Genomic DNA, 13525 nt, shown 5'->3' with positions numbered 1-13525 from the left:
ATCCTAGCACTCTGGGAGGCCGAGGCGGGCGGATTGTTTGAGCTCAGGAGTTCGAGACCAGCCTGAGCAAGAGCGAGACCCCGTCTCTACTAAAACTGGAAAGAAATTAATCGGACAACTAAAAAACTATATAGAAAAAATTAGCCGGGCATGGTGGCGCATGCCTGTAGTCCCAGCTACTCGGGAGGCCGAGGCAGGAGGATCACTTGAGCCCAGGAGTCTGAGGTTGCTGTGAGCTAGGCTGACGCCACGGCACTCTAGCCCGGGCAAAAGAGTGAGACTCTGTCTCAAAACAAACAAACAAAAAAAAGACTACTGTTCTTGTTAGTATATAAACATGCTTTATACCATAATACATAAATTACAGTGTCCTTGATATATATATATAAGTGCCCTCACAGGTTGTACAGTTTACAACCTGTACCTTTCTCCAGATTTTTTTATACATGGGAATTAGGAGAGAGAAACTCATTCTACTTGAATGTTGAGCAGTAAGAATGTTCCCCAGAGCTGCTGGAAGTCATATCTCCATCACTGAGTGAAGCCAGGGAGGGTGAGAACACAGAAGCTGCTGGAAGCCACAGCCCCCACTAACAAAGGAAGCCAGGGAGGGTAAGAACACAGAAGCCAGACGAAGAGATGGAGAGGTGGAGGGCTGATAATGTCTGTTAATCAATCTCAAGGTCAACTTCCCTTGTCTTGTTTGCACATGTGAGCCAATAAATTCTCCCTTTGGATAAAAAAAAAAGAATAAATTTGCCTTTACCTGTGTGACCTCCTGGAATCTATCCTCTCACTGCCTTGGCTCTCCCTATTACACTTTACTACTTCTGCTCTGACTGGTTTCCAGATCCTTCTAAGAATTCCTCGGACTTCTCAAAAAATTCCAGCCACTGCCTTGGCCTCCTGGCATTTGAGCCTTTGTTACCCTGTAACTCGGAAGCCATGAGAGCACAGTTTACCATTCTCAAATGCTAATCTCCACCTGGCTGCTGGTTTAACTCCCACCTAATTCACTAACCTTTCCTTATATCACAGATCGACAGTGAACATCATTAATATGAAATAAGAGATTTGATTTAAAAAAAAATACCAAAAAGAAAAAAACCACTGTAAGATTGCAGAACACATGCTTAACAAACTTGGAAACATCAACAACTAATTTGAATTACTGTAATATACTTATTTTTTTAACTGAATTTCTTTTAAAATAGTCACATTTTTATATTGTAAAATTTTGTGAAATTTTATGGTGAAAATACACTATTATCTCATTTGGTTATTATTTTTGTCCCAAAAGAAATAAGAACCACAAATTGGCCTAAACTAAATGCTTACCTTAGAACAACGAAAAAATATTGTTAAAACATAGCCAACAACTATGTACCAGTTATTAAACTATTGCCTCTCAGCTCCAAACCCACCCTTTTTTGGTCAGGTTTATGATAATGGAGCTGGGACTCTGCAAATATATTTTCTCCTTTGCCAGCTGGGTGTTAGGTTCTGCCAAGAGGGGGCGCTCGAGGGAAATTGGACAGCTGCACAAAGGGAAAAGGATCTTGCCCTTTGCTATCTGCTCTGTTCCTATCAGTGTTGCCCTAGCTATAGCTATTCCCTCTGGCTGTGGCAACTGGTTCTGGTAGCAGCTGGTTCCAGTTTTCATCTTTTCCCTCACTGCTGGAATTGGCATCATCACATTCCCTCAGAGGTGACAGCAAAGTTGGCCAGTGCCTTCTCAGAGGCGGAAGCCCAGCTTTGAGGGTCTGTTTTCTGTGTTCCTGGGGCACTTCCTTGAGGACAGCAACCCCTCCTCAAGGGTCTGAGCCTCAGCTACGTGGGGGCCCTTCCCACAAGTTAACCCAGCCTGAAAGTTACTGTCTTTGTTTCTCCTCAGTATTGCTTTTCCACCCTTTATTCCTCCAAACCCTACTTAACTAATTCCCTATATTAAATTCTCTCTGGTGAAATAACTGGTGTAGTTCCTATTTTCTTGGACCCTAAATGACACAAACTACTTCCGTGTTCTTTCCCCACAATGTTGTATTTACAGAGGACTAAGACATGAACAACAGAAGCAAAGAATACCAAGTCAGGAGCAGCTATGAGCTTGAAGTTTTCAGAAAAACTGCCTATTTCATGAACTTCTCCATAAAACAATACTTATTGTGCCTTTTAATTTAATATTCATACTTCATCTCATTTTACATATACATTTTTAGGCTCTATAAAATCTGCAAATCTAATTTTATATTGGAGGTTAAGTACATATAATAATGTATATACATAGCATATCAAATTTTTACTTTAAATTTACCATACTCAGAAAATTTTAAATAAATCTAAATTTAGATAAAATAGTTTCATAAAAATTTCATTTACAAAGACAACCATACAATAGGCAATACACCTTAGCTTGTTATTTCAAGGACTCATTGATACCAACTGCCAGCTATTACTACTATGAGTTCAATAATCAACATTTTATGTGGTGTACAGGTGATACAACAATTTACCAAACAAAAACCCAAATTTGTATATTACAGTTCTATTTTAGAACAAGTTTGATTCTCAAGATACTAATTTAAAAGTCATTTAATAGTTATTAAGAAATAATAAAAAAGGCATACATTTTTTATTAAAATTTTGGTCTTCCATTTAAAGAATTTGGTGGCCTAAAATAGTTTGAAAATTCTGCCTTAAAAAATCCTCTTTCAGGCAATGTATTATGAATTATTAATGCAAAATTTGACTATGATAATGTCTCTATCTTAGGATGCCTTTTCAGTATTTTCATCGTTTAAAACAAGATTTACTGCAAACAGAATACTATTGGGTTTAATGTATCCTTACCACTCGACTTCTAAGACCACCAAAAGAAAATGTGTTAAAAAACTATCACAACCATCGTCCCAATTTTGTCCCTCTGGAGCCATACAAAATAACTCTTCTTTCCTCTCCACATTAAAGTACTCCCTAAATGTCTGAACATAACTAATTCTCCTGCCTTCTCTTGCCCCGCTCAGCTGCTCAGCTAAGCAGCCTGAGTCCTTCAGCCTTCCTCCTGGGATGTGGTTTCCAGGCTCCTCTCCCTCCTGGCTGCCCTCAGGACACATTGCAGCTTGTCAGAACTCTAAATAAGGTCCGACTACCATAGCCCTGGATAGAAAGTCTTAGATTAACAAATCATCTGCTTGCCAGTTTATTAGCTATCATAAACATCAATCAAAACCCTGAAAAGGATACACTTTACAGCTAACTTTAGCTGAACATTTAAAATGCTTAGAAAAGTGTGAATTTTATTTTTGCTCTCACAGTCAGATGTGAGCCATCAAATTGAAGCTTGATGTAATTCGATGGCAAATGCCAACAACAATCATCTGACCACACAAAGTCGGAAGGGAGTCAGAAGGAGGGGCTCTGAGGGAGGTCATTAAAAGTGGATCACCCTTTTGCACCAGATTCCTTCTTCCCTCTCCCATCAGCATTACCAAAGAGGCAAGTTCTGTCACCCTTGGGAATGTGAAACCCTGTCTCCATCCACTCCAAGCATCTTGTTTGTATATTATTTTTCCCTGGTAGTATAAATTTTTCTGTATATATGTCTTATGCTTACAAGAGTCTTTGACTAAATAAGATTTGGGGGTAGTATGTAAAAATAGAAAATTATAAGCCTCAAATATCTTCGATTCAGCCTTTAATAAAATTTACAACATTTATGTCCTGGTTAATGTAAGATTTAAGTTAAAGCTACATTTATTCTTTATAAAATTTTCATCATACAGTTCAGTTTCTGTCTACAACTATTTGCTAAAGCCAATGAACTTTACAATGAAACTGAAAAATGTATTTTTATAGTTCCAAGGTCTGTTAACTTGTAACGCTGACATTATGAATGTTTATTATGGGACTCTTTACTAAAATGCTTGCTGTAGGAAATGTGTTTGCTCACGTCAAGTTGTAAACCCTGCCTGTAGTAAGAGATAAGGTAACTTCCAATCTTGGTGGTAATTAACTCACTGTGGCTGGACTTTGCTTACTTAGCTATGCAACTTTCCTGGCATGTAAGAAGCATGAATTTGATTGTTAGACTGAAAGCATAAAGATCCTTTATCTTGGCCTTTTCTTTTCAGGGAGTAATAAACCTTGGAATCCAAGAGATTTCTATTTTAAAATTAAGAAAAAAAAAAGAAAAAAACCCCTCTAACAATACCATGTGTTACTCATCATTGTATCTTCCAGAACACCTGGCTCAGAGTTTTCCAAATGTGATGGCTCAACAATATTAATTGAAGTGAGAGGATTGCTCTTCACAGCAGCTCTCACTTAAGGCTAAATTTCATTGTAACTAAAATCGAACATGAAGATTCAGATAAAATCAGACATCTTTCACTTCTTTGGTAGGTTTGGTAATATTTTTTTCAGGGTATACACTGGGGCTTGGCATATAATAAACTCAGTAAATATAATTTATCTGCAACAGACAAGAGTATTTGAATTGCATGACCACGGTGATCTCAGAAGCCAGCTCGACAGAACTATGGTTTTATTTCTACTTATATACACTGAGGGTCCCCTAAGATAGCATCCAAAGCCTCTGGTTGCAGGTTATAAAATTTTAACTCAAGCAAGTTTTAGCAAAGAAAAGGGGGAGAGGATTTATTGCTTCATGTAGTGAGAAGGTCTTTGGCATGGCTAAACTCAGAGGCTCAAACACTATCATCAAAATTGTCTTTCTCTCTTCCTGCATAGGTTCTACTCTCTTCTGTGCTGGCTTCATTCTCAAAAGACTCATCCTCACTGTACTTGTACAGGATGTGCACGTACTGTAATATTATGTTTACATCCTTTCTATTCACAACCCAAAAGGAAGACAGACTCTGTCAAATCTTAAGGAAGGCTGTGGCTGACTCTTCTGGCCCCACATGTCTCTCCCAGAGCAGGAAGGCAGGCATCAGGATGGACAGGACCCCAAGGAGAGGGGGAGGGAGTCCCCCATAGGAAAGGATGCCGTGCAGATGCATGCTACAAGTCTACTCAACAATTCTAAGTCTGAAATTCTAAGTTCCCCCTTTTTTCCCTTCTGGGTAAGGTAGAAATAAAAACAGTTCTGCCAAGGTGACTTCTAAGGTGACTACAATTAAGCAATTATTACAACACATTATTTGTTGCAGAGAAATTATATTTAGTCTATTATACACTAAGCACAGTGTCAGGCATTTTATAGACATTAGCTTATATAATTTTCACAATAGGTATATATTATTTAAGATGAGTGTACAGAAGATTAGAGAAGTTAAATAGTAAATGTCAGAATCAAAAATGCAAACTGAACCAGTTTGTCCCCAAAACCTTTATTTTTCTGCCAAATGACACAGAGTTTTGAAGATCTTTTGAGTTTCTTTATTGTGGGTATCAGAAGTTTGTAGATGAAAGCTCAAAGACCTATATATTAAGTATGACCGGAAGTAAACAGAAGGCAATTATCTATAGCAAGTGATCTCTCAGATGTCCTGAAATAATTTTATTAATACTAGCCTTAGCCTAATGTCTGAAATTCTGCCATTAGAGATTATTTTGGGCTTAGTCATCACTGCTGGTTAATTTACTATTTTACTACAAATACTTCCCAAGAGCACTTAGGATAATTTGGCGTTATTAAAATGCAAATGCCCCAGAAAGGAATAACAGATACGAACTTTCTTTTATTAGCCAAAACCTTTGTGGATATCAGATTTCTCGCTCCTTTTTTTCATGGCCCCAGGAAAGAAGACACAAGGTCAGGTCATCTAAGCAGAGCTCACAGTACCCAATGGCCACACTATGGGCTGGGGACAATTCTACAGCCTTGGTGCACCTAATGAAAATTATTCAACATTTGATGGTAGAATCCAGGCAAATTCTAAAAGGGTCTGGGAACAACAAGAAAAGGAAATATAGTTATCAGATAGCCTGTGAATAAACAGAAGAAATCAGGGTACTAAGATAAGAACAGTAACTGTTAGCACTTGCTCTAATGTTCCTATACTTGATTTTAGAAACATAAACCGCCTGAGTATACATTATTTAATAAGGGAAAAATCTGATCGTTAGTGACTATGGCTAAATGTTTTACATTGTACAACATTCCTGCTGCCACCCCAATATTACCCACAGAGATCTTGTGCGAAATGTAGTCTCAGGTTACACACAGCACCTCTGGCTTCCCTGCTTCAGAAAGGGGTCAGCAGGTACTGAGCTGCCTGGCATCCCCTCCTCCTACCAGCTCTCAGCCCCGTAACACCCCTGGAGGATTGTAACTGAGAAATTCCCCATGCTTCTGCCTTTCAGCAACTTCCTCTCTTAAATGGACCAGTTGGGGAGCATCTATTTTCTAACAGTTGCATTTCATAAATGGTTTGAAAAGTAATCCTGGCATAGTACCTGGCACATAGCACTGAATAAATTAAGAAGAGGAAGAGAAGGAGAGAAAAGAGTTGGAGGAGGAGGGAGAAGAAGAGTTGAAGGAGGAAGAAAAAGAATTACATCATATCTGTGTCCCTCATTCTTTTATTCCCTAGACTCTTACTTAGCTCTAAGGGACAAACGGGGGAAAAAATGAATAAACTTTCAAAATCATAGTAGTTCAACCCCCACTTCTTAAACCTGAGTGAGGCCCTGAGATATTAGCAGCCTGCGCAGAGCCAGACAGAACACAGTAGCAGATCTGGGTTTCTCGCCCAGTTCTCGCTCAGGCCTATGCTGTCTATAGTAAGAACTGCATGCCGAGCAATGGGCCGTATGTTTTCAACGGGCAGCAGCGGAACTGGTGTTATGCTGTGTCCTCTTGCAAATGCATTTCTGCTGGTAGGGAAGCACAATAAATGTCACTGTCCACTGATGGGAGGTTGCCTCTCCGCAGTCCCTGGGGGCCGGGCTTCAGAGTCTAAGTGAGAATCTGTCAAAATGTTTCTCTGGTACATTCAGTAACCAAAGCTCTTCGTGGGTTCCCGTCATTCCATGTTCTTCCCTCTGATAGGCTTATTTATAATGAAATTCTCTCACACTCCTATCAGGAAATGTGTATCATTCTCTTCATTGACAAGCATCTAGAACATGCCTCCTCTGGGTTGGAATATCATGTGGGTCTGGTGCTACTAAGAGATATATAACACATATTCTGAATGTGGGGAGCTTGAATCCATGTGGTAAGATAGAGAACACATATGAAGGATAACCGTGAAGTCAGTGTATCTTCAGTGCAAACGAGAAGGGCAAAGTATATACAGGGCTTATAGGATTTCTAGGAAGCCACCTGGAGAATTAGAAAATCAAAATACAGACTTCCTTGAATATAACTTAATCACCATCATTGTAATTAAGGTTCAAAAATGTAAGTATTCACCAGACATGAAGTCCACACTACACACCTCAATTTATATATTAATGTAATACTATCAGACTCCAAATCATCAGAAATTATTTTGGGATTTGACTCCTATTTATGAAATGAGTACTATAAATGGTCCCGGTAACTCATCCCACACTAAAAGACTATATTAAAACATTTCATGTAAAAAATTAAAATGGGCGTCATGTTAAAATACATACTTATTCTAATATTTCATTTCAGCATCACAGAATATCAAGGCTAGGAAGTAACTGAGTTGTCAGTGCATCCATTCATGAGTGGGTCCATTCTCCCTTACAACATCCCTAGGATTGGTTTCCCCATCCTATGCTTGAATACTTCCAGTGACAGGAGACTGACTACCTCGTGAGGCAGTTCAGTTCATCTTTGGACATTCACTAATTTCATTCTACATAAAAGCAACATACTTCAAAATGGGAAAAATTGCAAGAGGAAAAGGGCAAGTACAATGTTTTCTAATTAGTTAGAGATGTAGCCATTTAGTTACTAAGTTTTCTTTTGAGGTTTACTTAATGAGATAAACTGTAGTGGTCAGTATGCCTGTGCAACGACATTTCTGTTCACAAACATTCCTTTCAGGCAGCTCACTATGAGAAATTAAGTCATTCATAGAAAAGTCCTATATAAGTATTCAGCAAAAATGACATTAGAGAATATCTACATATTTGTTAACCCTATAGTATCTACAGTAATTTTAATGTTAAGAATGTTCCTGTGTAGCAATAGAAAGAGCTTAATCTTCCAAGAAACATACACTTAATATCAGTATATTCTATTTACTGTGATAAAAAAAAGTATACATTTTGGAAAAATGTTCAACTGTGCTGGGATCCAAACAAAAAGGGCTTAGCTGCTTTGTGACATATTAACTGATAAACCATGACGAGCTCTGCTGTATTTGACTATTCATTCCATTATGGAGATTTCCAGCAATCCCACTACTGGGTATTTATCCACAGGGAAGGAAATCGGTACATCAAAGGGATACCTGCACCCCCACGTTTATTGTAAGCACTATTTACAATAGCCAGGGTATGGAATCAACCTAAGTGCCCATCAATGGATGAACGGATAAAGAGAATGTGGTGTATATACACAGTGGAATACTATTCAGCCACAAAAAGGAATGAAATCCCGTCATTTGTGACAACGTGGATGGAACCAGAGGTTATTATGTTAAGAGAAATGAGCTAGGCACAGACAAATCTTGCATGTTCTCACTCATATGTGGGAGCTAAAAAAAGTGGATCTCATGGACATAGAGGGTAGATTGGTGGTCACCAGAAGCTGGGAAGTGAGGGGTACGGAGGGTAAAGAAAGGTTGGTTAATGGGTACAAATATACAGTTAGATAGAAGGAACAAGTTCTAGTGTCCAATAGCACAGTAAGGTCACTATAGTTAACAACAATTTATTGCATATTTCAAAATAGCTAGAAGAGAAGAGTTGAAATGTTCCCCAAAGAACATGATAAACGTTTGAGGTGATGGATATCCTAAATACTGATTTGATTATTACACATTGTATGCATGTGTCAAAATATCACACGTACATCATAAATATGTACAATTATTATGTATCAATAAAAAATGCATAAAAAATTTCTAGCTATGCATATAGTTAACCTTCCACACAAACTTAGGCTGCTGCACAACTGGTTGATTAAAAAATCATTTTGTTTGTCATCAATAGATTAAAATAGTAGCACTAATAAATCAATTAAATTGAATTCTTTCTACCTACCACCACCACCAAGGGCAAAAGCAGGATAAAATAGTAGCGGGGGGAGAAAGGGGGTCACTTGACTCTTACCACTTGGCCAATTGGGTACGTCCTTGCTGTATCTCTGTAGCACTGCAGAGGACGAGCTTTCCAACTCACCTGTGTTTTGAGAATAACACCCACAAATTTAAACTTTCACCAAAAACTCATCAAATTTTCCATAATTTGAGCTGTTCTCAGGAGGAACATTCTAGGGCCACCACCCTTTACAGTAGAATTAGAAGGGCGTGGGTATTCACATTTTTGTGCTCTGGCCTTAGTAGGTGCTCGTAAAGTATATAGCTCAGAACAAGCTAACAAGACTACTAGGTGGGGACATGAAGATGACTAAGACCCAGCAGGTTACTGTACAATCCATCAGAAAAATGTTGAGTCCTCCGAAATGTCTATTGTGGATTCTTTCACATGTTATCAGCACAATTTAAGGACTGGATACCTACAGCTAGTGCTAATTTCCATGTGGCTGGGCAATGAATTCTCTGCCACTTTTTTACGCTCCCTTTATAAGTGCTGTTAGGCATGTATCACCAGCAGGATAGCAGTGCCTGGCATAGAAGCTTCTCTTTAGACCATCCTTGTAGCAGAGACATTAAACACAGCATCAGGAAATGGCTCTATAACGTGCACATATGTGCACATAGGGTGTGTGGATGGAATGAAAAGCAGATTAGGAGGAGAAAAACAGTGAAATAATAACAAATGAAAGAAGAATGAATGATGGGGAGAAAACGGGGAAGACCAGGGGGCCAGCAGGAGTGAATGAGAGGAGGGGGCGTGAATGCATTTATTCTAAACACAATTTGCATTTCCAGACTGGAACTTGGCTTTGGACATGGTGTCTTGTCTTCATTTTTTTTTTTTTTTTCCTTTGGAAAGCTTGGAATTTTGGAAAGCGAACTCAAAAACGAGTATACATCACGCCCCATAAATCGATACTAGGAAGCGTTGTATATAAAACACAAGACTTTGTGATCCAACAGTCCTAGATATGAAAGACAGAAAACAGCAAATTCCTCCGAGTTGAAACTTCAGATAAAGCCACAAGACTGCTTACACATGGGAAGAAGAGAAATAGAACAGGAGAGCAGGTGCTCCAAGGGAAAACTGTGAGCAGAGCAATAGGAAGTGGAGAAGCATAAGGAAAGAATTCACTACCCCTGCATCTGCTCATGCCAACGTTTTTCAGATAGGGATGTTCCCGAAGAAATGAATCAATCAACAAAAAATCTTCAGGAACTACAAATGAATCATTCTGACAAATAATCTGACAAGTGTCGGGCTGCCAAATGAATGCCAATGCTCTTTGTTAGAAAGCGAATGATTTTGTTGTAAGGTCATCTCAGGTTGTAAGATCAGGATTGTTACATACTGTACAGTATCATTTCACAAGTAAAATTCAGAGCATAGTTTGTTGGTTCTTGTTAACAATCAAATGCTCCCAAGTCTCCAATGTTTGGAGACTCCAGCATTTATTCCAAAGTATTCTCAAAAGATTGCTTGTAAAAACTGACTTATTTCCTGAGGGAATAGGTATAGGATACATACTAATTTTTTTTAAACTGTCCCTGGATAGTTTCCTGAGGAAACCAGCAGAAGGAAATATAAACCAGATGTGGATCTTAGAGTATCTGAACCAGATATGAAATTCTGTGGACCTATTTCAATTATAATCTAGCACTGCTGTGAAAGAAATGTGGCTGCAAATTTAGTAAATATGACTGGGAACATTTTATTGAAAAGTAAGTAAAAATTCCACATTTCAGGGCAATGAGTGTAAGACAAACTCTATCCAGTACACTAATTAAAATGCCAGTATCCTATTTAGCAATGCTAAAATGTAAGTGGATGCATACAAGTTGGTGAGGAAAAAAATCTCAAAGCAAATGTCACCACTTTAAGTTCTGTTTTCTGGGCTATAAGCAGATGTGAAATTTGCCTGGTATTTGTTTAAAAATATTCAATGAGGTTTCTGCTGGAAGCAAAGCAGCATCCCTTGTTTGGAGTGGTCTTACAGTTATACTTCCCTTCCGGGAAGAACAAAGCAGAAGACACATGAAAATATTTGCAAGTGTATAAAACACATCATTTTAGACCCAGCTTTATCTCTCTATATGTTATTATTGACCATATTTTCTCGAAAATATGCCAGTTTTGGAAAACAAATATAAAGTCTGGCTTGTACAATATGGCAAATTTAATGCAGTGATTTAAAGAAACTCAAACTCTGACTCTAGCTTATCTGATAAAAATGAGCTATAAGAATACCAACAGAAGAAAATCAGAAATTTTCCAGCATTTTGTATTTTTAACATAGCCTATCTATTAAGTTACTGTACTTTCACAGTTAATTTACAGCTACACATCTACCAGTCCCTTTAAGAAATGCACATTAAAAATCACAGCTGATTAGTCTGTTATCTTTTCCATAAGAGAAAACAAAACTATCCCTAGGACACAACCACACAAAATAGCCCAGCACTTAGGATTCTGCACAGTACAGATCTCACTTACTGATTTTTTCCTCATCTCTTGAGAAAGGGAAGCAGCAAAGCTGGCCCATGGCAGTGGTACTGTCTGTCTTTCCTGGTGTTCCTCTCCGAGAGCACCCCAAATAGAAACTGCAGTTTATAGCACGGGCTGCGAGCACACCCTGCCTATTGCACTCCACGGAGCAGCACACAAGCTTGAAGAGCCAGTGCACACGCCTCCAGGGGAGAGAGAGAAGCTACTCGCTGCGGTGAGCAAAAAAGGCTCCACCTCCAGTCCTCCAGCCTAACGCAACTGCTCTGGGACTGGCATTCAGTGAAAGAAGTGGCCGTACACTGGCCTAATTCTCACAAAACCGTGAGCCCCTGGCCTCAGATCAGTGCCATGTGAGCTTTATGGCTATCTGTGTGTGTCTTTAAGGAAGATAACTGAGAAAAACCATGAGTCCTTTCTCCTGCAGACAAATGCAGTAATTACACATGGAAATTCGCACCAGAAAAACCCCTTATTTTCTGTCTGCTATTTAAAGAGGAAGAGCTTTCTTTTATCCCTGGGAGATCATTGTGGTGTTTGTTTGTTATGTGACTAGGGAATCCAACATAGCAGAACACTGAAAACACAACTCATAGGAAGTACAATTAACTACCTAACAAACTGCATGAAAAATAGAAATGACAGGGCAAGTGGGGGGAAAGTGACTATCAAGTGTTAACTGCACATTATAGCATATCTTTTAAAGTTAAATACCTGCTTTCTGAAATTGCCTTATGCCTCTACTAACACAGTAATCAATACTATGAATTTTGAAATTGTTGCATCAATTATGTCAATGGCCTAGAAAATTACCCACGCATAGATGCATCACTGAGAAAAAGATCAAGGATTAGGGTGTCTTTTTGTATGAAATCACAAGGTGATTGAACAAATTCAGGGGCTGCAAACAACTAATTTTAAGACATGATATATTTTACACTTTATGACATGAAATAACGGATTTCATGTAATTGTTCAAAATCTGTTATCTTGCAGAGGGAACAGATTTACTTTGTGACACTATAGGAATGAAAAATTCTCTTAGTGCCAGAAATTCCATCCAAATTCTTACTGTGTTCCTCTACTTCCTAGCTAGGCACCCACACCTATTTACCAGGAGTCGGAAGGAAAAAAGATGATGCTGAGAACCTCAAGTGGTTCTGAACGTACTATGTCTACTTTTACACTCATCCAAACAAAAAGAATGTGCAGTTTGGAAGAATGAAAGTTGTCAATTTTACAAGTTCTATATGTTGCATTTTTTAATCTCAGTTAAGAAGTTGAAAAGCACTAAAATATACTTCCAACGCTTTTTTCAGAAAGAATTTTGATAATTACAGTTTGATACAAATGTCAAGGAGTATTTTAGAGTTATCAAGCAATGTAAATTGATTCTGTGGATCACAGGGACATTAATATGCACTTTGATTTCCCAAGATTAGAAATATTATGAAGATCTATGTAATAAAAAGCAAAGATTTGATTGAGTAAATGAAACTGGCAGGTCTATCTACATAATTAAAATTAACATTTGAAATGTTACATAACTTAAAATTGCTTTCACTTTTTCAGACTATTGAAAATGTAAATACAATGCATACTTAGCCTTGATTTAAAGGGCACACTCTATTCTATCATATAATGAGCATATAATTTTAAGTGAAATTCCATTTTTATAACCAGTTTTGTTTCTTCACAGCTAATCAGCCTGTAAATTAACAGTAATATTAAGCTGTTCCACTGCTCCCTCTCAAATTCACCAATACATGAGTGAGTATAAAATATGATTTTGTATGTAAAATAGTCCTAAAAGCAA

The 13525-nt window shown here is 38.1% G+C and overlaps 1 protein-coding gene across 1 annotated transcript in view; it reads right to left on the bottom strand.

Annotated features, from left to right (window-relative positions):
* AKAP7 (A kinase (PRKA) anchor protein 7) overlaps nt 1-12151 on the bottom strand; it is a 28899-nt gene extending 16748 nt beyond the window's left edge. Inside the window, exons 1-2 of the mRNA XM_012665241.1 lie at nt 11701-12151; nt 9220-9288 (exon numbers count right to left, since the gene is read on the bottom strand). Coding sequence (XP_012520695.1) covers nt 9220-9288; nt 11701-11749 — 118 coding nt within the window. The 5' untranslated portion in view covers nt 11750-12151. The remainder of the gene's footprint in view (nt 1-9219; nt 9289-11700) is intronic.
* Nucleotides 12152-13525: the final 1374 nt, after the last annotated feature.

This window comes from Propithecus coquereli, unplaced genomic scaffold (genome assembly GCF_000956105.1).
Source record: "Propithecus coquereli isolate 6110/MARCELLA unplaced genomic scaffold, Pcoq_1.0 Scaffold98, whole genome shotgun sequence".
Taxonomy (NCBI): Eukaryota; Metazoa; Chordata; class Mammalia; order Primates; family Indriidae; genus Propithecus; species Propithecus coquereli.
The sequence above is the reverse complement of the archived record's forward strand: the minus strand, read 5'-3'. Positions and strand labels throughout refer to the sequence as shown.